At 38.3% G+C, this 26,069-nt stretch overlaps 1 protein-coding gene across 7 annotated transcripts in view; it reads left to right on the forward strand.

Moving 5' to 3' along the window:
• ablim3 (actin binding LIM protein family, member 3) overlaps positions 1-26,069 on the forward strand; it is a 56,545-nt gene that overhangs the window by 14,852 nt on the left and 15,624 nt on the right. For 5 of the 7 annotated variants that reach the window (XM_058397343.1, XM_058397345.1, XM_058397347.1 and 2 more), the window contains exons 3-11: positions 9,748-9,931; positions 12,862-12,977; positions 13,969-14,095; positions 14,497-14,590; positions 22,284-22,371; positions 23,189-23,319; positions 24,188-24,343; positions 25,666-25,695; positions 25,820-25,949. In XM_058397343.1, the coding sequence (XP_058253326.1) occupies positions 9,748-9,931; positions 12,862-12,977; positions 13,969-14,095; positions 14,497-14,590; positions 22,284-22,371; positions 23,189-23,319; positions 24,188-24,343; positions 25,666-25,695; positions 25,820-25,949 (1,056 nt within the window). The remainder of the gene's footprint in view (positions 1-9,747; positions 9,932-12,861; positions 12,978-13,968; positions 14,096-14,496; positions 14,591-22,283; positions 22,372-23,188; positions 23,320-24,187; positions 24,344-25,665; positions 25,696-25,819; positions 25,950-26,069) is intronic. The other 2 variants (XM_058397349.1, XM_058397350.1) reach the window with 1 other exon arrangement.

The raw sequence follows: 26,069 nt of genomic DNA on the forward strand, positions 1-26,069 counted from the left end.
CCTGTGTGTGTGTGTGTGTGTGTGTGAGAGAGTGTAGAACAGTTCAGTCCTGAGTGAGAGTGTGTGTGAGAGTGTAGAACAGTTCAGTCCTGGGTGTTGAGGAGCCTGATGGCTTGAAGAAAAAACTGTTACACAGTCTGGTTGTGAGGGCCTGAATGCTCCGATACCTCTTTCCAGATGGCAGGAGGGTGAAGAGTGTGTGTGAGGGGTGTGTGGGGTCATCCACAATGCTGTTAGCTTTGCAGATGCAGCGTGCGGTGTAAATGTCTGTGATAGAGGGAAGAGAGACTCCGATGATCTTTTCAGCTGTCCTCACTATCCGCTGAAGGGTCTTGTGATCTGAGACGGTGCAGTTCCCAAACCAGGCAGTGATGCAGCTGCTCAGGATGCTCTCATGGTCCCTCTGTAGAACACAGTCAGGATGGGGGAAGGGAGATGGGCTTTCCTCAGCCTCCTCAGGAAGTAGAGGCGCTGCTGGGCATTCTTGGTGATGGAGCTGGTGTTGAGTGACCAGGTGAAGTTCTCCGCCAGATGGAGACCAAGGAATTTGGTGCTCTTGACGATCTCCACCGAGGATCCGTCGATGAACAGCGGAGAATGGTCACTCTGTGCTCTCCTGAAGTCAACAACCATCTCTTTAGTCTTGTCGACATTCAGGGAGAGGTTGTTGGCTCTGCACCAGGCTGTTAGATGTTGCACCTCCTCTCTGTATGCTGACTCGTGGTTCTTGCTGATGAGACCCACCACGGTCGTGTCATCGGCGAACTTGATGATGTGGTTGGAGCTGTGCATTGCTGCACAGTCTTGAGTCAGCAAAGTGAACAGCAATGGACTGAGCACACAGCCCTGAGGAGCTCCAGTGCTCAGTGTGGTGGTGCTGGAGATACTGTTCCCGATCCGGACTGACTGAGGTCTCCCAGTCAGGAAATCCAGGATCCAGTTGCAGAGAGAGGTGTTCAGGCCCAGCAGGCTCAGCTTCTCAATCAGGTGCTGAGGGATGATTGTGTTGAATGCTGAACTGAAATCTATGAACAGCATTCGAACATAGGAGTCCTTACAGTCCAGGTGTGTGAGGGCCAGATGGAGGGTTGTGGTGATGGCATCGTCCGTGGAGCGGTTAGGACGATACGCAAACTGCAAGTGGTCCAGCGAGGGTGGTAGCTGTGACTTGATGTGCCTCATGGCGAGCCTCTCGAAGCATTTCATCACGATTGGTGTGAGTGCGATGGGACAATAATCATTGAGGCAGGAAACCGTAGACTTCTTTGGCACAGGGACGATGGTCGTTGTCTTGAGGCACGTTGGGATGAAGGAGCTGCTCAGTGAGATGTTGAAGATGTCAGTGAAGACATCTGCTAGCTGCTCTGCACACTCCCTGAGCACACTGCCAGGAATGTTGTCTGGTCCAGCAGACTTCCGTGGGTTAACTCTGCATAGAGTTCTCCTCACATCAGCTGTGGTGAGACCGAACACTAGGTCATTAGGAGGAGGGATGGTCTTCCTTGCTGTTGTGTTGTTCTGTGCCTCAAACTGAGCGCAGGAGTCGTTCAGCGCGTCTGGAAGGGAGGCGTCACTGTCACAGGAAGGTGAAGTTGTCCTGTAGTTGGTGATTGCCTGGATGCCCTGCCACATGTGCCGAGAGTCTCCGCTGTCCTGGAAGTGGCCATGGATTCTCTGGGCGTGCGCGCACTTCATCTCTTTGATGGCTCGGGACAGTTTGGCCCTTGCTATTTTTAAGGCCGTCCTGTCTCCTGATCTGAAGGCAGAGTCTCTCGACTTCAGGAGAGCACGCACTTTCGCAGTCATCCACAGCTTCTGGTTGGAGCGTGTGGTGATGGTCTTGGAGACGGTCACGTCATCGATGCATTTCCCGATGTAGCCGGTCACTGATGCCGTATACTCCTCCAAGTCAATAGAGTCGCCGATGGTTGCAGCCTCCCTAAGCATATCCCAGTCAGTGCACTCGAAACAGTCCTGAAGAGCGGAGATGGCTCCTGCTGGCCAGGTTTTAACCTGTTTCAGAACCGGTTTTTGAGCGGTTTAGATTTGATTACAGTAATAACATAATAACATAAAGAACAGTGACAAATAATTTTATTTACTTTGCCTTATTTGAAATGTATTATTTTATAAATTTGTATAAGGACACATATCTGTTACATGTGGATAATTTGGACATTAATTCATAGATTTCACTTTCTCTTAATTCTCAAGTATAGTAAGGAACGCTTGGTGTTGAGCAAAGAATCTGACCATGGTATCATAATTTGTAGGAAATGTGGGAAAAGCTTAATTGTTTTTCTTATTCCCTAATGAACTGCTAGTTATTTTTTACAGGTATGAATGTTGATTGGAACTGTTTACTGTTTACTTGCTGTTACCTTGTACGAAGTAAGTGACCACCTTGTGACTCAAGAGCAAATGCTTAGTTTGTCATTTTTCGTAACATCCCATAATGTTTTTGGCTCAGTCTACACACAATTATAGATTATAATTATAAGTAGCTTATTAGCACCAGTGTGGTGTGAGTAGACCAGGCAGGCATTGCTGACAGATGTTGTCCTGAGGGCCAAAGCACTACAAAGCACAACACAAGTGCTGTGTCACTGGAACATGTCATACTGTATATCCATTAAAAAACAATTTGTCATGTCCAAAGCTAGCAAGCTGATGGCGTAGCATATGTCCAATATTACAATACAGTATCAGTATACATAATATGTTGTCTATATAGATCATTACATGGTGATGCCACCAGGTGAGACAATATTTCATGTTCACAAAACTATAGCAAATGGACACTAAGAATGATTACAGAACAGTCAGAGTATAGCAGATTATTATGTTCCTTATGCATACAACCTGGTCATGTGTCTGCTTTACAAGGAAATTATATATTGTGTTTGGTTCATACAGGTTGGTTTGGATGGATTTGACGAGATGAGTTTTTATAAGCAAAAATAAGCCAAAATGGACTGAAACATCAGATTGGCAGAAAAAAAAGAAAAATAAATCCTTCTATGACAAACTAGCTATTTCCAAAAAATGTAAATATAGTGGTGACTATATCAACTTGCAACTATTCATATATTATTACCAGTGTATGCCATCATACATTATTATTATTTATTTATTTATTTATTTATTTATTTTGTGCTAATCTAATTTTCTCACTTGACTTGGCATCCTTGCTTACTTTCTAGGTAAATGGGGAACACTTGGAGTTCATTGATGTGAAATCAAATGTAGCAATTTACAGTCAGCATTCACTTCAATAGGAACACCAGTACAATTGCTCATTTATGCAGTTAACCAATCAGCCAGTCATGATAGCACAATACATAAAATAATGCAGATACAGGCCAAGAGCTTCATTTAATGTTCATACAAAATATCAAAATGGGGAAAAAGTGTTATATTTATGACCTTGTTGGTGCCAGGTGGTCTGGTTTGAGTATTTCAGAAACTGCTGATCTAATGGGTTACAGTTCTGTCAGTCAAGAAAAAGAATCATAAGCTATTATGGGCACACAGTCACCCAAACCAAACAGGTGAAGACTAGAAAAAGAAAACATGATTTTTTTGATCTTCAGCTGTCCAGATTGGGAAAGCTGCAGACTCTTTTTCTTGGCTGACAGGAGTGGAACCTCATGTGGTATTCTGCTGTTGTAGCCCATCTACCAAAATGTTTGATGGTTAGTGCATGCTGAGATGCTTTTCTACTCACCAAAATCTTCTTCTTCTTATTTCGGCTTTTCCCTTCACGGGTTGCCACAGTGAATGATCTCTCTCCACCTATCCCTATCTTCTGCATCCTCTATACTTGCACCCACTAGCTTCATATCCTCATTTATTACATCCATATACCTCCTCTTTGGCCTTCCTCTTTGCCTCCTGCCTGGCAGCTCCATGTCCAACATTCTCCTACCAATATACTCATGTCCAAACATGTCCAAACCATCTTAATCTGGCCTCCCTAACTTTGTCCCCCAAACGTTCAACATGAGCTGTCCCTCTGATGTACTCCTTCCTAATCCTGTCCAACCTTGTCACTCCCAAAGAGAACCTCAACATCTTCAGCTCTTCTACCTCCAGCTCTGACTCCTGTCTCTTCCTCAGTGACACTGTCTCTAAACCTTACAGTATGACCAGTCTCACCACTGTCTTGTACACCTTCCCCTTGATTCTCCCTGATATTTTTCACACAGAACTCCTGACACCTTTCTCCACCCATTCCAACCTGCTTCCAACTTGCTTCTTTACCTCTTTCACACACTCTCCATTACCCTGGACTGTTGACCTGTACCTTCTTCACCTCTTCACCCTGTAATCTTACTGCTCCACTTCCCTCCCTTTATTTTCACACACATGTACTCAGTCTTACTACAACTGACTTTCATTACTCTTCTCTCCAAAGCAATCCTCCACCTCTCCAGGTTTTCCTCTATCTGCTCCCTGCTCTCAGTACAGATCACAATGTCATCTGCAAACATCATTGTCCAAGGAGACTCCTGTCTGACCTCCTCTGACAACTGTCCATCACCATAGCAAACAGGAAGGTTGACTGAAATCTTTAACATTTATAAGGATAGAGAGAAAGGGCAGGCCACACATAGGACACTGCATGATTTATGTGCCCAGACATAGAAATTAGTGGGTGTGGTAGTAGAAGTAAAAGCCACTTTCCAAAAAAAAAAAAAATCTGTTAGCACGGGCTAAGAACAAAAATGAGAATTGCTATGATTATAGGAGATAGTTATCTGATTTCTGTTTTGATGCCCCTCAAACAGGAGGTCTGATGTTAGTTATATGTGGCCTCATTATCAACACAGCAGAAAAGACGTATACCAAGTTTGCATCAGTTATCTGCAAAAATGAGCCAAGCCATACTAGTGCTAGTAAATCTGCACAGGCCTTCACTTTCCTACTCTTTTTGAAAGCTTTAGCTGAATAGGTGATTCATTGAGCAGTATGCCTGATTGTCTAATGTTAACAGATTTGGTCAATCATTACATACATTTTGCATTTGCATTCAGGAGTTTCTGTGTTATATATGTTATATATCAAGATGACTTTGAGCAATAAATGACTAGCTTTTGTATGGGTCCCTGCTGTCTCTAGGGCAACTGTATAAAGTTCGGCTTATCCATGGCAACCGGACTCAAAAAAGAGTTTGTCCTCCAACAGCAGCCGTTTAGCCAATGAACCTCTCTAGAGAAATTCAATTATCAGTACTGAAACAAGAATTTAAAATTAATTCATATAAAATGTGAATTATTTGTTGTATTTCAAAAATAATTGCACTGATATGTGCAAATAATGTCGAGGGTAGAAATGCAAAATATACATTAAGCAAATAGGTAAGAGCCTTCCATCAGATAATTAATGCAGTGATTAATATGCTTCAGCTGGAAACAGGTTATTTAACCCTAAATGATGCATTGAGTAGCTTCTCATTTCTTAAACAACCTTGTCAGAAGACATATCCTGTGGTTGTGGAAAAGATGTTTTTCTGTTTGAGAATGGTTAAATTATTGGCCTGCATCAAGCAAAGTAATTGCTGAAGCTTCTAAAATGATTAACACCTGAAAGGATAGTGGTGAGCCATCAACAAATGTGGTCTGAAAAAAAAATCTTCTGTAATTGAAGAAACAGTAGAGCTCATAGCTATGTTTAATGGTGACAGTAAAAGCATTTCCACATGCACAATATGAACAGAACTCAAGGGATTGGGACTAAACTGCTGTGTAGCCTTAAGAAAACCACATATCAGTGAAGCTACTTGGAAAAAAAGGCTTCAATTTTCTAGGAAACATAAATCATAAATATAAAAATAAATGTCATAATTAATGCCTTCCATACAAGCCTGTGGGGGCAGTGTATTATCTGGGATTACTTCAGTTGGTCAGGTCTAGTGCCCAAAAAATGAGGTCAGCTGACTACATGAATATACTGAATAATCAGATTTTTCCATCAATTTTTTTTCTTCCCTGATGGCATGGGCATATTCCAAAATGACAATGCCAGGATTCACTTGGCTCAAATTGTGAAAGAGTGGTTCAGGGAGCTTGAGACATCATCCTCACACATGGATTGGCCATCACAGAGTCCAGACTGAATAGCTGTTAAAGATATTACTAAAATATCGGAAATGGGAAATGCAAGTTCAGTCACAAAGGTACAGTGTTCAAAAATTGTCATTAAAAAAGTTATTATTAATTAAAGACTCATAAAAGAACATGTGCTTGGTGTAGAGGGCATTAATATGGCTTCTTTGCAATTTAATTACTTAACTTATTGCTACTGGAAAAAATGGCTGGTTGCAAAATTTTTTTGCACCATTTTATCTAAACTCCAGAGACCGTAGTCATTGAAAATCCCAGGAGCTCAGCAGTTTTTGAAAAAAACTGGTGCCAACATCCTTGCCATGGTTAACACCACAGAGATCACTTTTTTTACCCATTCTGAGGTTTGATATGAACATTAACTGAAGCTTTTGCCCTTTATCGTGATTTTTTGCATTGTGCTGCTTCCACATGATTAAATCTGCAAATGTACAGGTTTAAAAAATAAATGTTTGTGGTTGACTGAGGATTCAATAATAATATACAGTGTGAAATATGTTGAATTTCTGTGTTATAGGTGAGAAGAAAAATAATGCATGTGTTCCTGTCATACAGAATGTGGTAACATAGTGGTTAAGGTGTTGGACTAGTGATTTGACTAGAAGGCTATGAGTTTGAGTCCCAGGTCAACGAAGCTAGTCCACCCTGAGTAAGGCCCTTAACCCTCAATTGTGTAAAATGAGATTAGATGTAAGTTACTCTGGATAAGGGTGTCTGCCAAATGCCAGAAATGTAAATGCAATATGTGCTATGGGCAGGGTTGCCAGATCCACTTGACAAGCAATATTATTATAAAAGGTTTATAAAAAATAACATTATATCACTAAAATAACATCAGTTATAGTAAGTCAGTATAAATATGCTGGAAATTGTTGGAACCCATTTATTTTGAGGAAAATTGAAATTGTAGTTTCTGAGAGCTGTTCTTGAGATGAGGTTGAAGTAGTTCTCATTCTTCCTTATTAGGTTCATTCAGAACATGGTACATCCTGGTGCATTAGAGCGTTTAAAGCTTCTGTCAAAATGCATGCACGACTCACATACACAGTGTGGGCATGAAATTTCCTTGAACACTGCTAATACACTGCTAAAGACTACAGAAACCTTGGTGAGCTTTTCTATAGTTTAGAGCAATTATAGAGCTGTGAAAGTGTATTCCTGAGGTATGGATAAAATAATCAGTGTTCTTTTGGTTGATGTAGTCAACCCCTCTATCCCCAACTTACATCAGGAGCAAATTTCATTGTCTATCTTGGCCTTATTAAATTAATGGCCTATTAAATTAGTGACACATTTTGCAAAAGGCATCAATGGACAGTTCATAGTGTTGGAGTAATCAGTGTGTGCTTGTAATTTTCTCTGTGTGTAGGAACGGAGTGACATTATGTCTGGGAAAACTGCAGCTTTAAATGAGCAGGCACTTAAAAATGGCAATGGCATTATGTGAGGATAACAGGGATAAACACCATCTGGTCATCTCAAATTACAAGAAAGGTGAATGTAAATGTTATGATCAAATGTTATACAAGCTTGAGATGTCTGTAAGGCAAGGGACGTGCAGGCAGAGCTAAATATTTTTAGGATAGCATTATCAAGAGAAGCCACACATGTGTCTGACTATAGTCAATAAAATGGTGTACAGGGAGAAGAGGAATTACCTTCAAGGCAATACGAGGAGTAGAATTGCTTTAGGAATGCTTATAAGTCTACAATCAGGTTAAATGGTCTGAACATAGGCAACCTTTTTTTTTGGTACCCTCAACAATCAACAAGGTAGTCTGAGTAAAGTTAATGCTTGTGAAGCCAGACTATTTGGGATTTTGTCAGGTAATTTTAAGTTGAAGGCTGATTAAAGGCATGGTTATTTTAATAGAAATGTGTAGTTCTTGAAGTGGAAAGAAATAAATGTATAATATAGTGCATAAATGTACATATAGATGTATTGCAGATATGAATTTTAGTATGCATAAGCAATGTAGTACTATTATTAACCCTAATGCCATTTACCAACAGGTTTGTCTTCATAGAAATGTATATCTGCTTTTTACTACCAATTCTTCCTCACATACATTCTTGTTCCTTACTGTTTTTCTTCTTTTTTTTATAGCAAATTTGGCAATTCACATGCATATGGTTTTGCTCTATAGTTCTATTCTAATGGTGTCAAAACATGTATGTGGAAAGCAGCAATTCCCAGTGTAAGAGAGTATTTTCTATATTTCAGTAGGTCTTTATAATAACTCAGTATTCACTCATTTTTACAGATTCTGCTTAATGTAATTGGAAAAATGTGTTGCAGGATTAGTAGGGGCTAGAGAAAACCTCCAATCAGATAATCCTGGATGTCGGAGTTACTGATTTTTAAAAAGCATTGAATATTTTTGAAATTGTACTGTGAATTAGTAGGCTAAGCATCAAAAATTACTTTAGTAAAAAAGAATAAACAATTACTTTATTGTAGACTCTTGTCTTTCTTTTCTTCTCTATCAGTAATGGTTGTCTGTGAGCTCATGCACATGTATGGTGGGGGATAGTACTTTTGAGCGTGTGACACTGCCCTGTGAGGGTGCATGAGCAGCAGTATGAGAAGATGTGACTGGATGGCTTTAAGTTGTCTTGCAAGAGATACAATACAGCTGCCAGGATTGGTAAAAAGACGAAAAAAAAGCCTGGTATATGGTTCACTGTAATTTGTAGATATGGGGGCTATCAAGGCAAGTGATTAATTTAGGGCAAAGGGTATCTGTGGCATCATGCATGAGTTGGGGAGGGTGTAGAGGTTATGATGGAATGAAACATGCAGACATGTTTTAGACTGAATAATGGCAACAGCATCAGGCAGCTTGTCCAGATGGTTGTGTAGGTCTCTGAAGTCATTTAATGAAAATTGGTTGCAATAACATATTTCTTATTGTGTGAGTGAATGAGTTTGTGTGTGTGCCCTGTGATGCGTTGGCACTCCGTCCAGGGTGTATCCTGCCTTGATGCCCGATGACGCCTGAGGCACAGGCTCCCCGTGACCCAAGTATAGATCGGATAAGCGGTACAGACAATGAAATGAAAACATATTTCTTCCAGAACGGGCTTTTTATCCCCATTTAATGAGTCAATGCTTTGAGATAAAATGTCAGTCTAATAGTTTTATGTAGTTAACATTTACAACAGGGTTTTTTTTTTGTGTTTTTGCTGTTCTCTTTATTTTTAGCTTGGAAAAAATACATAACAAAGCTAGTTGCTTCTGTCTGTTTAATAAATGATAAGGTATCAGTTATACAAGCTCCACATGAAAATAACTAGACGTTTCTGGTTTTATTTTGGCACTTTGACAAGCAAATGTTTGCAGCATTATTATAAAGTACATAATGTGAATATCCTATATCCTCAATTGTTTCATGGATTAAGCAATTACAGTTACATTTGCAATTTGACCGCATTTGGCTAAGAGATTCTTTACTGTGTGTGTATGTATATGTGTGAACGCTTTCTAGATCCAATAACTAAACTACAACTCGAAGACCAGACAAGATTTGCATAATTGTTAATATTGCAGGGAGGGATGATAAGTAGTCTCTACTGTTCTATGTAGCTGCTCTATTGTAATCATGCACTTTCTTGTTGGCAGTGTGTGGCTGCAATTTGGCCCGTTCCGGATTTTTCCAGAAGAAGGGCGAGTACATATGCACAGCAGATTACCAGCGTCTGTATGGCACGAAGTGTGACAGCTGTGGGGACTTCATCACAGGAGAGGTGGTGTCAGCGCTGGGCCACACATATCACCCAAAGTGCTTCGTTTGCAGTGTCTGCAGGTAGGTCTATCAGGACATGAAACTAAATAAAAAGTTACTAGCAAAGTACAGCTTTTTGGTTTAATCAGACATTGGTTAATGAGTGATCATAACACCTGCTGGGGTCACCACAGCAGATCAGTTGGTCCCCGTCTTTCAATTTGACACTGGTTTTACGCCGGATGCCCTTACTGATGCAACCCTTTCATTTAATCCTGGCTTGGACTGCACTGAGTTAACGCTTCAGTGGCTGGGTTAGTGCCCTGCCCGGGAATTGAACCCAGGCTGTGGCAATGAGAGAGCAGGATCCTGCTGCTGGACCACCAGAAGGCGTTTTAGTGAACTTTATTAATCACTAATTCTCAAAAATTATCTGTATTGCTCCAACTGCTTGTATTTGACTCTTCTGACTAATTCTGTTGGGCTCTATATTTTGAATTGTGGATTTTAGTAAAAGCTCTGCACTTGTATCCAAATGCTTAACTTAGCTAACAATATGTGTTTTCATACTCTCAAACACATATCACAATTGTCTGAGGAAAGAAATATCTCAAAAAATCTCAAAAACTACTAGATCTCTGATTCCATACATGGGGTACATCTTTTGCTCTTCATAAAATTGTTTCTTAGCTTCAGTAAATTTATTATCTATTAGGCTTCTGCTAATTGTTTATACGGATTGTTTCATACAGTGTTTAGCAGATGATGCTACATTAGCTCTATAACCATGAGAGGAGTATAGGAGATCTTAACTAATGTATGAGTTAGACAGTCAGAGCAATATTTCTTTCTGCCATTTATATGTTTAAAAAAATCCCCTACCAAAGCTTTGTGTTTTCAAATTTGTACTAAATAAGGTAGATTTCAAATCCCCCACCAAAAAGACAACTGTTTATGCTGTTTTTCAAATGAAAAACAGAAAAGTGCAACAATGCTGTTCAGAAATGCTTCCTACATAAGCAGCTGCTTCCTGAATGGAACAAATGAAGGAGGGTTATAAGGATTTATTTTATGCTTTCTCAGAAATCCTGGAAACTTGATTGTTTCTTCCTGCTTCCTTATTTCCTGTTGCACAGTCCAGTTTTTGAATGAAACTAAATCACTTATTTCCCCCTTTTCTTTTGCTTCCCTTTAGCAACAAGGAACAAATTAGCATTTGATGAATGTACATGGAGAGAAAAATCCATTTGCCAAGTAAGACTGGAATTGCTTCACAGAATCCTAATGCCAGTGGCAGCAAAATAGCTCAGCAGGGTGTTTATGCTGGGAGTAGCCTCCAAAATTCTTATCAGGCAGGCCATGCAGTAACAGGCAATATGGCAGCTCACTACATCATGAGAAACAGCTGCCACTCAGTAAACTGCAGTTTTGCAATGATACTGTATTTCTAGGTTCTGGGCTCTGAAGGAAGGGTGTAACAATGTTGTAACTCAGCTGTGACCCAAATTCTGTTTCATTACGATATTTCAAAGATCTCTGTTATATTCTATTTAAGACATTCATGTACATTGGGAGATGCATGGATATTGTTAATGTCCATAATCTGAAAATAGTATGGCAGGACAGAAAGAATCAATGTTCATTAAACATTTAAACATAATGAATATTTTACATGAATAAAAAGCTGATATTTCAGCATTTATTTGAGAGGAGACTGGCATAGCAGTTAATGACAAGGTCAACCTGTGTGTCCGTGTGCAGGCACATATACATTCACCCATGTGCTTGTCCATATGCACAGGTTTACACTAAAACACATCTGTATAATACATGGAAATCCCACTATGTGTACAGGAATAGAGGTGAAATATGGTATTTACTGTAAAAGAATGTGCTATGAAAAAATAAAACTGCCGAAAGCACATAAGAGGATCAGGCTTGCTGTCTACAATGTTGTACCTCTGGGATTGGCTCCAGTTCCATTGAAACACTAGAATGACTAATGGGATTATTTCACGGATTTGTGTCTTAATGTGAAAGTCAGTGCAGTTTCCTGGTCTACTGTTTCCAAATCATTGTTCAGTTATACTGTCAGCAGAATCATTACTTAATAAGACATATGCATATGTGTGCACGTGAGCTCATGTTTTAAAGGTAGGAATAATTGCTGTACTCCAGGAATACAAATCTGTGCATTTCATTTAAACCAATTCAAAGTAATTCTGCTCATTGATTAGCTTGACACTTTGGTCATGACTGAGTGTAAATATAATTAAAATGTCACTGCTGGAGTGTGCGTGTCTCTAATAAGATTTGTCTCTGATGAAGTTTCTTCCATTCAGCTTGATTATGGTGTAGATAAAGCTTGAAGTGGTGAATTATTATGGCCTCATTAATTAAACACAGGCACTGCTCTGAAAGAGGCATCTGATACACCCATGTTTTTGTGCTGTTGTTTTTGGCAGGGGCCAGCAGCAGTAAAACTTGGTCAGGTTGCCAAATGTTCAGTACTGATGTGTCTTTCACTCTGGGCAAGCCACTGGGTTTCAGTGTTCATGACTATTTTTACTGTAAATGAAACCACTAAAGTCCACCACTAAACCACTAAACCAGAGCTTGTCACTGTTACTATGCAAGTCACTGATATTTATATGGCTCAAAGAGACTAAAGTTTCATCCATTTGAAGTGAGATGTCATCTGACCCTCAGTGCTCTGCTTTTAGAAGCTCCTCTTGGGCCTCTAAGATGCTACCAAAGTATGGTATGGTTCAGGGAACTGTAATGCACAAGAAGTGTTAAAGCACAGGTGATAAATCATTTTCTTTCATAATTCATGTGGTACTGAATCCAAAAATATATTGATACAGAATTTTTTGTTATAATCAATTAACAGTTATTTATAATGTGCTCCTTATTATTCTTATACATTAAAAATGTGCCGAATATGTGCTGTTAATGTATTGATGCATAGGTTTTCTGATATAATTATTCACTCTTTCACTCCATTATAGAAAACCCTTTCCAATTGGAGACAGAGTGACATTCAGTGGCAAGGACTGTGTGTGTCAACAATGCTCCCTCAAGCTTGTTGCTTCAAATGAGCCGATTAAGATTCATGGACCCAGTCGTAAGTCTCTCCCTAAACAATAAAGTGTTTTATGAATGAAGCGTCTTCAGTGCAGTTAATAAATTATTCTTGTGGTGTACCTCAGACACACACACACACACACACACACACACACACACTGCTGAGCCCCTCAGTCAGGTTTAATATTGGAGTTCCACTACATGTGTAAATATGTGCATGTGTGTTGCTGTTTGGGTAAGTAAAGATGACTACACTCAGTTAATTGAATGATAAATCTTATCTTCTTGGTATCAGCAGTGAATATGTTGTTTTGTACCTATATGATGTTGTATATTGTATTAAAGATTTATCACTCCAGGACCTGACATTAATATCTGTATGGATTTATGGATTGTTATAGTTTTATAGCACATGCATGTCTCTGGAGAGAGTGATGCCGGTGTTAGGTCCAAGGCGTGTGTGTATGTGTGTCAGAGAGTTGTTTTCCATGATCAAAGGAGGCAGGGTAAGACTTAATCTCAGGTCTGTTTGCAGGCTGGAGTGGTTGCATATGTCTAGTTATTTTTATTCTTGTGTTTTATTTTATGGCCACCATGAAGTTATTAACTGCAGTAAACAGACTGCAGATGACAGTAGAATTAGGAGATGGATATTAAGGAGATATATGGCTGTGGTATGAAAGGAACTGATGTCTGGGAATGTGTAAAAGAGAGTGGTGTTGGTTACGACATCCCAAGAATAGCTGCTAATATCCATATGAAAACAAATGATCAGCTGACTTTTCAGTACACGAGTGCCTGCTTACACTTATGCATCATACACCTCCACAGTCACTTCTTACTGCTACTAGTGTGTGTGTGTGTGTGTGTGTGTGTGTGTGTGTGTGTGAGAACCACAAGACATTATATCTGTCAGCTTTCATGATTGCTGCCATATTTCAGATTCATTGCATGAATTACAAGACAGTTGAAATTCCAATTCTCTCTCTTTCTCTCTCTCTCTCTCTCTCTCTCTCTCTCTCAATCTCTAGACTGTGCAGGCTGTAAGGAGGAAATCAAGCAGGGACAATCTCTCCTGGCATTGGAGAAACAGTGGCACGTCAGCTGCTTTAAGTGCCAGACCTGCGGAATTGTGCTCACTGGAGAGTACATAAGCAAGTGAGCACGCACTTTTCGCTCGCATTCTGTTTAACTTTACTTAAGCAAGCCAATTATATATATATATATATATATATATATATATGAGACCAAACTCTAAATGTGATTGTGTTTGTGAAATTTAAGACTGAATCTAATTTAGCCATGTTGTAACCATTTTACTGCACCATTTCCCACAAATAAAACTGTTTTTATTGTACAGTGATTGTTTTTTACAACTAGGTCTGTGATTTTAGGTTTGTCATGTGAAGTTTTACAAAGAAGCTTTGTGATGCTATTTATTTGGTCATAGTTCTGTCATAATTGCATGAGAGCTAAAAGAAGATTTCTGACTACAGGCATTTGTCCATATTTGGTTGTTTAATAATTTGGGTGTAATGTGTATTCACTGTTTCATTCAGAGATGGGATCCCATACTGTGAGTCAGATTACCACACCCAGTTTGGAATAAAGTGTGAGACCTGCAGCCGATACATCAGTGGACAAGTACTAGAGGTGGGTGTAATGGCCCACTTACATTTAATCCCTAGGTTACCAAAAATCTGGTTGAAATGCTGTGGAACTCAAGCAAGTGTCCACTAGCTTTCGCCTTATTAGCTATCACTCAGCATTCTCTACCAATTTGTGGCATTCATCCCTCTTATAGCACACAGCACTTTCTAGTTTGGTTGTTTGAGCTACTACACATGTGGACAAAATTCTTGGTACCCTTCCATTAAAGAAAGAAAAACCCACAATGGTCACAGAAATAACTTGAAACTGACAAAATATAAACATAATAATAAATACAAATTTACTGGTGTTTTGTCCCACTCCTTTTGAGCAAACTACTCCAGCTGTCTCAGGTTTGAAGGGTGCCTTCTCCAGACAGCATGTTTCAGCTCTTTCTACAGATGTTCAATAGGATTTAGATCAGGGCTCGTAGAAGACGACTTCAAATTAGTCCAATGTTTTGTTCTTAGCCATTCTTGGGTGTTTCTAGCTATGTGTTTTGAGTCATTATCCTGTTTTTTGACACTGGGTGCCACATTTCGCTCCAGAATGACTTGATAGCCTTCTTGATAGATTTCATTGTACCCTGCATAGATTCAAGACACCCTGTGTCAGAACATGGGTAGGGGCAGCCCCAGGGAGGTTGGCTACAGTCCCGTGGTCCTTTAACTTATGTGCAACTGTAGTCACAGCTTGGAGATGGTCTTTTAGCCTTTACCTTTAACATGCTTATTTATAATTTTTCTTCTAATTGCTTGAGACATCTCTCTCCTTAGCTTTCTGTGCTCCATGTTCAGTGTGGTGCACACCATGATACCAAACAGCACAGTGAATACTTTTCACCCTTTAAAAGGGCAGACTGACTGATTACAAGTTTGAAGACACCTGTGATTCTAATTACACGACACACCATAGTATAACATGTCCCTATGGTCAAATTATTTTCTTTTTTTCTTTATTTATTATTATCTTCTTTTTTGTCCGGGCCAGTTTCATTAGTTTGTTTTTTTAATGCTTCTGTTGAACCACAATTCAAAAGCAATGTCTGATTTTCATTAAACAATTTTCACAAAATTTTATTTAATATTACTTTTGTCAGTTTCAAGTTATTTAATTTGTTTTCTATCTTAAATGTAAGGGTACCAACAATTTTGTCCACCTGTGTATAAGCTGCTATATGTGTTTTCTATCCACCTGTTAAACTAGATCTGTTTAATTTTTTATTTTTTTAAACCACTGGGTTATAACTTCATCAATGGACTCTGATTAACAATGATTGTAATCATTTTGATGAGGTTTATAAGTGTAATTTGCTTTTAGTAAAGCAGTTTACTTGTATTACCCAGTTGTTCAGCTGGCTAAATAGCACTGGGAGGGACATTTATGTACAGCAAGGACAGTAGTTGAGTAAGCCAATAACATGGTATTAGATTAAAATGGTATTCTTTAAAGTAGACAGGTCATCTAGCCTGCTAAAATGGAAATTAACATACTGTCCATAATACCGTTTACATGCACTTAATTTCACGAATTAAGGGAATTTGTTTGCTAGCTGCCTAGCTAGACAAGATTAGTAAGACAAATTGGTCTAACCAACAAACTAGTTTAACCAACTTGTGCTGAATCCACAGGGGGAAAAAAGTGTTGCTAGTTACAAAATCATTCAAAACTTCTGAGAAGGCGTTTAAACTAATTTAAATTACAAACTGTTTTTGGGAGTACTCATGTGCTGTGAATATGTGAATATTCATACCATATTCATATTCTGCATTTAACATAATTTTTTTTTTTATATATTAAATGAGTGCCAAATTAGCTAAAATTTCAGATGTGGACTATGTTGTTTTAAAGGCTAGCTGTTAATTGAAGGAATTTTGCTGGCATAAAACCATTTCTTTAAAAACATAAAATGTCACATTCTCTGTTTTTTTTCCTCCTTCAATTTTGAAAACAATGCTTACAATAGTTCCTGTGTTTATCCAGTAACAGAAAAAATGTTCAAACTGATCTGGACCTAGCCTCAGGCTGGACCTGTCTATAAAAAGATCAAACGCTAAATATGAAGAGATGAATGTGGGAGTCTAGAGAGACAGTGGGATAAGAATTGCTTTTTGAAGCACAGCTCTGCAATACACTCTCAACAGGCATTTATTGGCATTACCATAAACAGAGAACACCAAAAGGACTCAGGGGAGAGGAGTTCAGAAAGGAGAAAACAGAGAGAGTTAATGAGGCAGAGATAGACGAAGAGATAAAGAGGAGGAAGGAGTATATTGAATGTGTGAACTTGGTGAGAAAGCAGTGAGGGAGAACAACACTGCACCAGAAGGGAATGATTTGGTGTCACTATGTGCTCCAGTGGATTTATTTTAAAGCTACAGTATGTAAGACTTTGGAGATTTCTCTGGTAGAAAAATGCTATTGCACATTATGTACAGAAGAACATAGCCTGGGTTGTGCCAACTTTTAGCTAATCTTTTAGCTACCATCAGCCAATTAACTCTTACTGCAATTCCTTGCCTTATGAAGCAGCAATGCTCATGTAGTAGTGATCATTCTGTGGTTTAATAAACAAAAATATAGTGTAGGCAACACAAATACAATACCCAATCATTTCTGATGGGTATTTTCATGACATTCTTTTGTTCTCCAGTCTGCCAAATATAACTCACCACCCATTTGTCACTAGCCAGCTTTTCCCAAAGTGAGAGAAAAATGAATGCCTTAATTATTTAGAAAGTTAAAAAAAAAAAAAAAAAATTGTGCTTAAGTCTGCTAGGTCTAATATAAAGTTTCCTTAAACTTAAAAGTTTTTAAAGTATATAATGTACACTATATTGCCAAAAGTATTTGCTCACCCATCCAAATAATCAAAATCAGGTGTTCCAATCACTTCCATGGCCACAGGTGTATAAAATCAAGCACCTAGGCATGCAGACTGTTTTTACAAACATTTGTGAAAGAATGGGTCGCTCTCAGGAGCTCAGTGAATTCTAGCATGGAACTGTGATAGGATGCCACCGGTGCAACAAATCCAGTCGTGAAATTTCCTTGCTCCTAAATATTCCACAGTCAACTGTCAGCTGTATTATAAGAATGTGGAAGTGTTTGGGAATGACAGCAACTCAGCCACGAAGTGGTAGGCCACGTAAACTGACGGAGCGGGGTCAGCGGATGCTGAGGCGCATAGTGCGAAGAGGTCGCCAACTTTCTGCAGAGTCAATCGCTACAGACCTCCAAACTTCATGTGGCCTTCAGATTAGCTCAAGAACAGTGCGCAGAGAGCTTCATGGAATGGGTTTCCATGGCTGAGCAGCTGCATCCAAGCCATACATCACCAAGTGCAATGCAAAGCGTCGGATGCAGTGGTGTAAAGCACACCGCCACTGGACTCTAGAGCAGTGGAGACGCGTTCTCTGGAGTGACGAATCGTGCTTCTCCATCTGGCAATCTGATGGACGAGTCTGGGTTTGGTGGTTGCCAGGAGAACGGTACTTGTCTGACTGCATTGTGCCAAGTGTAAAGTTTGGTGGAGGGGGGATTATGGTGTGGGGTTGTTTTAAAGGAGCTGGGCTTGGCCCCTTAGTTCCAGTGAAAGGAACTCTGAATGCTTCAGCATACCAAGACATTTTGGACAATTCCATGCTCCCAACTTTGTGGGAACAGTTTGGAGCTGGCCCCTTCCTCTTCCAACATGACTTTGCACCAGTGCACAAAGCAAGGTCCATAAAGACATGGATGACAGAGTCTGGTGTGGATGAACTTGACTGGCCTGCACAGAGTCCTGACCTCAACCCGATAGAACACCTTTGGGATGAATTAGAGCGGAGACTGTGAGCCAGTCCTTCTCGTCCAACATCAGTGTGTGACCTCACAAATGCGCTTCTGGAAGAATGGTCAAAAATTCCCATAAACACACTCCTAAACCTTGTGGACAGCCTTCCCAGAAGAGTTGAAGCTGTTATAGCTGCAAAGGGTGGACTGACCTCATATTGAACCCTATGGATTAGGAATGGGATGTCACTTAAGTTCATATGCGAGTCAAGGCAGGTGAGCGAATACTTTTGGCAATATAGTGTATGTTTGGAAGGAATGTGCAAGGTTGATTTACTTTGATTTCTGAAAGAAATTGTGATATATATCTGGTTAAGTAACCTAATAAGAGAAGTCCAGTACTGTACATTATGTTGCATTTGTAAATTTACTTAAATAGACATGTAAATAATTATTTTAGTTTTATATAAAATATGTGTAGGAAAAGTATTTGAGTATGCTAGGTTATTGTTTAAATTATATTTTATTCATATTTATTGTTCACATTAAATTATGTATTACATATTTATGTGAGCAAGCTTTAGTCCAGGATATCAGCATACTCAGAATACATTATTACAAGTGTTTTGAATGGATTTGTATTTCAAACCCATTTTACTCAAGTATTGTTGATACTTTAATGAAACACCAAGTTGCACCATTAAGTCTCCCAAGATAACAAGTAGCACTCTTTAAATAAATGTTCTTTTTTCTTGTTTTTTTTTCTTTTGTTAATTTTTAGAAAGTTTACTCTTTGTGTCTGTGATATGAAAAACAGAGAGCAAAAATGTATGAGCAAGAGAAGATGAAGTGTGAGACACCTTTGCAAATTGATATCAACATTATGTGATTAAGAGTGTCACATTTAACTCTAAATACATTATTCCATGTAATATTCATGTATGTCTAAAAGCTCATAAACATTTGGACTCTGTGTGACTGTAAATGCCAAAACAGCATCAGTGTGCCTTGGCATAGATTCTTCAAGTCACTGTAACTGTACTGGGTGGTTGAACACCATTCTTTCAAAGCATATTCCTGCATTTGGTGTTTTTTTGTTGTAGAGGCAAAAGGCGCTCTTCAAGATATCAGCCAAACACTCCCAAAGGTCTTGAGTTGATAAATGGTGATATCATTTGCTCATCAAAGCACCTAGTAAGCCCTCGTGCCCTGTGGATAGGACAGGGCTATTCCAGAGGAGACTATTCCCATCAGGATAAAAACATTTCTTGCTAGGATAAATGTGGTCAGTAATAAGTGCTTTATATTGATTCCCAGTGATGCTTCACTGAAGCATCATATTCAGGCTTTTTCCCTATGATTAAAATCTTCTGTATTTTTCCACATTTATGGGCTATGGAATATTGTAGCTAGACAGAATCTGTTTCTCATGAAATACACATCCAAGCCCACATAAATCATCCCAAAAATACAAACAACCATACCATAAAGCATGGTGGTTGCAGCATCATGCTATGGGCTGCTTCTCTTTAGCTGGGACTGGGGCACTAGTAAAGAAAGAGGGACTCATGGATCCAAATAACAATCTTTGTCTCGGCACCTGCAAGTCTCCGTTAGAATGGCTTCATAAGAAGAAGAAAAATATTGTGGAATGACCAAGTTAGAGCCCACACCTACATCCTTCAAAACAACCTCTGGAGTGACGTTAAGGTGGCTGTGCACAGGCTATCCTCTCATAATTTGATAGAGCTGGAGAATTTTTTCAAGGAAGATTGGAATCAGAATATTGGTAGGAGAAGTTAGTAGGCTTTTATGCAAAAAGTCAGTATTACAAGCACAAGGTGCATTAACAAACTGTTATTTAAATATTTCCATTTGTTTTTACCATTTGTTAATCATTATATCACATATCAGTATATCACATTAAATGTATTAAACTCAAGCATGATTTATTTTGATTTTATTTTTTGTGCATCACAAAAAGCAATTTTAAAAAGGCATTTTAACAGGGATGTGTTGACTTTTTACATCTACTCTATTAACAAGTCAGTTCATTCCATTTGCTCCATCCCATTTATTGTCTATTATTAACTGGCTAATAAATAGATTACGTATTATAATACAGCAGACAACCCTGAAGCAGATTAAAGACTAGTTCTGCATTTTGGATCTACTGCTCAAACTGTTTGAACGCTGATCAGAAGCCGAAGAAAAAGCAAACAGAGCACATTTAATCTTTTTTTATACAGTATAATGACAATAAAATTAACATTATTTGTAAAGTGTTGGTTTTAACACTTTTTGTATGCAAACTTAATTTTTTTTTTTTTCAGTCAAAATTTTTGAAATTTTTTGGTTTTTTGGTGAAAAACTTTTCACCATTTTCACTGAACTCAAAACATTCTCCATTTACCAGAAAGTGCAGACAGCACTTAGAGCACAAGTACTTGAAAAGGGGAAAGGCTTTAGAGTATCAGTTAATACTGGACAGATTAAACCAAAGTAAATTGGCTTATCTGACATTTTTATTACGAAAACAAAGACAGTACAGTATATGCCGAATTTTTTTGCCAGGTTTTTATGCAAAATGGGCAAGGGTCAGCAGGTTTGATATAGAATTTCAGAAATTAAATTTTGTTATGTTGTTGTTTTATGTCTGTTTTATATCTACTTTTCACTATTTTATACCTGTTCTGCTCATTTTTACCTCAGATTGTTAGCATTTTTAAGAATGATTAGTTTAATAACTTAGTTTAAACTTCTTGTCAGAGTGGAAAGGTGTTGCACAGGAAAGCCTTTTTTTTTTTTGCCTGGGAAAAAGATGTGAAGTGTTATTATAGATACTCAAAGGACAGTCTAAGGAAACATAAGAAGGAAAGTCCTCCTCCAAGCTGCAAATCTTTTTGACATAGCACCTAGTTTATAGTGCATTCCACAAAGAGGATACATGTGTCCTTTTTTTTTTCTTTTTCTTTGTCAAACTCAGCACACCTCTGCTGATCCTTCACTGTCTGTAAAGCCTGTAGATGTCTGTAGAGTTTCTGTTATTATGAAACACTAGATAAACCTATCATGCAAAGGTAGAAAAAATAGTCTTAATGCTATAAATACATTGTATTTTCTAAGCTACTTGTGAAGATTTATGGTTGAAATTAGTGCACTATTACTGGAGACTGAAAATTATATGAAGCTGTTGCAGGGTGTTGGGGAGCAGCTCTATTCATAGCAAACATGTTATCTTACAAGTATTTTCTGTCCTGTTCCTTGTTATCTTACTATAATGTAACAGTAGTGCAATAACCAGTTTAAATTTCTTGTATATTGTAGTGTACTTGTCCAGTAAAGCATAAATCTGATTTTGAAGAATATTGAACAATACACTGTTCTGTTTCTTTTATATATATACTAAATTATATTATATTAAATTATATTAAAACAGTAAGGATAAGTAGGATAAGAATTTGTAAACTCCAATGTGTGCTCTATTAGAGCAATTATAGTTTTGCAGGGGTCAAAAGACAGTCAACATCAAACAAGGGTAATTCAAAACAAATGAATATGGATATACACGTGAGGGTCAAAACCAGGAAGCACAATGACACACAGAAATCAGAAAACAAGGCTTGGACTTAAGAACAAAAATTCTCACTTTGCAGTGCTACAAACTAACAGCAGCATATAAATAGATAAACTAATCAAGGAGTAACAGACCAATACCTGAACACATTCCCGTAAAATCACTATGGAAACCACAATCTAAAGGGGGCCTCTGACTGACAGATCCTGAAATATAGTCAGTGCATTATAGCAGGATTTGTTTTGTAATCATTATAGAACTTATTATAATTAGCACTTAGAATTATTACAAGTTTGACAAGTGAAGGAATTGGTGTTATTCTTTCTTTTCCCTTATTGTCTCCAGGCTGGAGGGAAGCACTATCACCCTACGTGTGCTCGCTGTGCACGGTGTCAGATGATGTTTACGGAAGGAGAGGAGATGTACCTGACAGGTGAGGAAACAGCCAAGATTTTAAACTAACTAAAAGACTTCACAGAAATTGAATCAGTCAGCATACAGTAGTTGTTTCTTCTCTTACACTACAGTGTTTACAAATTCAGAAGGGTTTTATAGCAAAACCTTTAACCTGACCTATAATTAAACCTTCAGTTCACAAATATTAACAATAGGGTACAAAAGGGGTAGCTTTTTCTGTTCATGCAGAATCTGCCAATTAATGTCATTCTTTTTTTCCTATAGACTCATGAAGGAATAACACATTACAAACTATGTGCTTTTCTTTGAAAATAAGGCATTTGACCACAGTGATTTGCTAAAGATTAAATTTATAATTGTACAAAATGCTGTGCATTTTACTGGTCTATAGTTAGATTTAATGTTGTTTCTGTGCTCACTTATGTTAGCTACAATAAACAGCTAGAAATTCTCTCTCTCTCTCTCTCTCTCTCTCTCTCTCTCATGTTGGTGGGAGTGTTATATACTAAAACTGCTGTTTGACTCAGATTATGAAGCAGCAGTGTTAATGTGTAACACCTTTGTGCACATGCTCTGATTTGATAGTGTTTATAAGTGAAATCAGCGAACATCAGCTTTCAGCATTATTGATATACAAAACAAGCAAGATGCAAAAACATGTTCTAAAACAATCTTAAATCAGCTGAGATGTTCTGCATAAAGTTTAGAGTGTGAGAGCAATGCCAGAAAGCAGTATTCAAGTATTAATATTAAATTAGTAAGCAAGAAACATATGAACACATGCATACATCAGATCTTTATCCTAAATGTAGGACGTGATTTGTCTCTTTTAGGTTCTGAAGTTTGGCATCCTGCATGTAAGCAGGCAGCTCGAGCAGAGAGGAAGCTCAGAGTGCGGCGTATGTCAGAGACATCCATCTCACCCCCAGGGTCCAGCATCAGTTCACCCAGCCGAGTCATCTGTGTAAGTATCTATTTGCTGTTTGTCCAGTGTAGGAATTTTCATGTTCATTTTTGAATTTTAGTACAATACAAAGATGTACATCTAATGAAAGATGATGTGTAAACAATATTTTATGATGCTACAAATAACAACATTTTAGATTTAATGTTTAATTATTTTATTTTTTATTTTTTTTACTAAAGTATGCTAAAATTATTTTGGCTTGTAGGTATTAAATAAGATGATTTTATATATGATTGATCATTAAAGTATGAAGCTAAATTTGTATTTAGTCTTAACATTTACTTATACCAAACATGTAGCCACACCAACAATCACAAAGAATCTCAAGCAGCCCCATAAATGTGTCTTTGTCTATAAATATTTTATAGTGACAATAATTGCCTTCAAGATATGGCATATTTAATATAGTAAAATACATTTTACTGGTGAATTTATATGTGAGGCTGTGAACAAAAATGGAGGTAAAATCTAGCATAAAATTACATGAAAATATTTTGAAGAAATAGCAGCTCAGCTTGCTACAGATGATGGGAAACAGATTGAGAAGTAACATGGACAATCAACACCCACCTTTGTGTGATGAATAAGCATCACTTACGCCAGATGTATTTCTGGCATATGTTCAAACTTTTTGGATTGTGTCATGCTGATCACAACCAAGGTTTGAGTTTGGTGTGCTTTCTTTGCTATGTGGGGAAAAAACATTGGCAGCCTCATGAGGAGTGAGAGCTTATAGAACTTTCAGACTCACTACTACAATGAAGCACAATGTTGTTTTTGACATTAGCATTTGTGTTGTTCTCATTACATTTTGATATGTGTGAGTGTGTATGTGCGTATGTCTGTCCTGTGTCCCTTTCCTCAGGCCAGAGTGGAGAATGAGATCCTAGAGTACAAAGATCTGGCCGCATTGCCTAAGGTTAAGGCCATTTACGATCTGCAGAGGCCTGAATTCTTATCCTATGAGCCATATTACAGGTTCCACTCGGACGACAGGCTAGAGCGCCTCAGCTTCGGCGAGGTACTGCCCTAGTGGCACTTTAGCTCCGTGCTGTGTCTCTCTCCAGCATGCCACTCGTATGTATAGACCAGCTAACCCAAACTAGTGTAGCTTACAGAGCCTGGCCCTGTGTTCCCAACATGCCTGTGTCTCGTCTGTGTGTCTGTTCAGTGCTTGCTGATTACCATGTAGGCAAAGTTGATAAATGCATGCGTTCTTTTCACACATATTATATCTGTGGAAACTGATTCACCATATCTGTCTGTAGAGAGTCTTCTTTTAAGTATGTGATTTTCAGCATGCATCGATATGAAACTTCTTGTTTTCACATTTCTTGAATTTAGAACAGATAATGTTTCATCCAACATTTCATTATGCACAATATGTAAGGTTAAAGAATCCACAAGACATGGAGTATAACCCATTATTTTAATAATAATTTGTTTTAAAAATGTTCGATTACTGTTAAATCTTGATAATGCCGCGGCCAGCCATGGGTCCAAGAGGCCAAAATTGCCCATGCTGTCAGGGAGGAAGGGGAGGCATACTCCTTCATCTATCAATCACAGTGACACTAGCCAATCATGGGTGTCTGTGAGCTCATGCATACAGAAGTTGGTAGATAAAATTTCTCCTAGTGTGTTAGCCACCACTGATGTTGCATGAGCAGCAGTTTGAAAGGATGTGTTTGGCTGACTTCATCTGTTTTAGAGGTGATAGCCTACACCCTCCCTGTAGCTTTCATGTGATAGAAGAGACCTAACTGGAAGATGGGTATTGGCCATGACTATTTTAGTGAGAAAAATTATCGAAAAATAATTGATTATAGAAATCAATTTAATTATTATTTTGTATTTGTTGATAGAAATACAGTATTATCAGTGCATTCCTGCAATTGTTTTAATCTAACTGTTGCTGTAGATTTTTTGTCAGCACTTTCCCAAATGGTTTATTATAAAATAATTCATAACTTAGATGTTGTGAGTGTGGACAGCATCTGTTCTTGACAACTATGCATCTTTAGCAGAAGCATTTAAGTATTGCACATTGAGTACATCAAAGGCAATGCCTTGCAGTAGCCTTTACTACTTTCATGCTGGTGATGAATGCTCCTTCTATCTACTAAAGATTTTGTTCTCACCACCAAAGTTTCTGATGTGAGTGGGAAATTGAGACTGCAGGGCACAACCATGTTATTTAATGATGATGAGATGTAAGCGTAAGTATTCGCTAGGTATTTAAACACAAAAGAACATCTAAAGAAAAGCAGTCTGACACGATCAAATTACACTTAGCACATATTACACACTTATGTCTCTTTGTCTTTCTCCTGACCTCCACAGTCACTGGGGACACTATCCCCTTATTCTCAGGTAATAAACCTTGCCTTAAATTCTTTTATGTTGACCAGTTCACTAATATATATATAAGCTCCATATTGAAGTGGAGTAATCAGCACACCCTGCGTTTTCTAAGAACAGTGTTTTTTTTGGGCAGGACATGTATGAAAGCATGGATCTGAGGCAGCGGAGATCCTCCAGTCCTGGCTATATTGATTCTCCTACCTACAGCAGGCAGAGCATGTCCCCTCTGATGCCCCGCTCTCCACAGCACTACTACCGATATGGTAAGTCACTGTTGAAAGCTCCTGTGAATGTGTGCATATGTACTAGTGATATACAGTACACAACCTGCATCTTGAAGGAAATGTGCATGAATTATCCTTGTTAGAAAACAGAATAAGCAT

Source organism: Hemibagrus wyckioides, linkage group LG08, assembly GCF_019097595.1.
Source record: "Hemibagrus wyckioides isolate EC202008001 linkage group LG08, SWU_Hwy_1.0, whole genome shotgun sequence".
Classification (NCBI taxonomy): Eukaryota; Metazoa; Chordata; class Actinopteri; order Siluriformes; family Bagridae; genus Hemibagrus; species Hemibagrus wyckioides.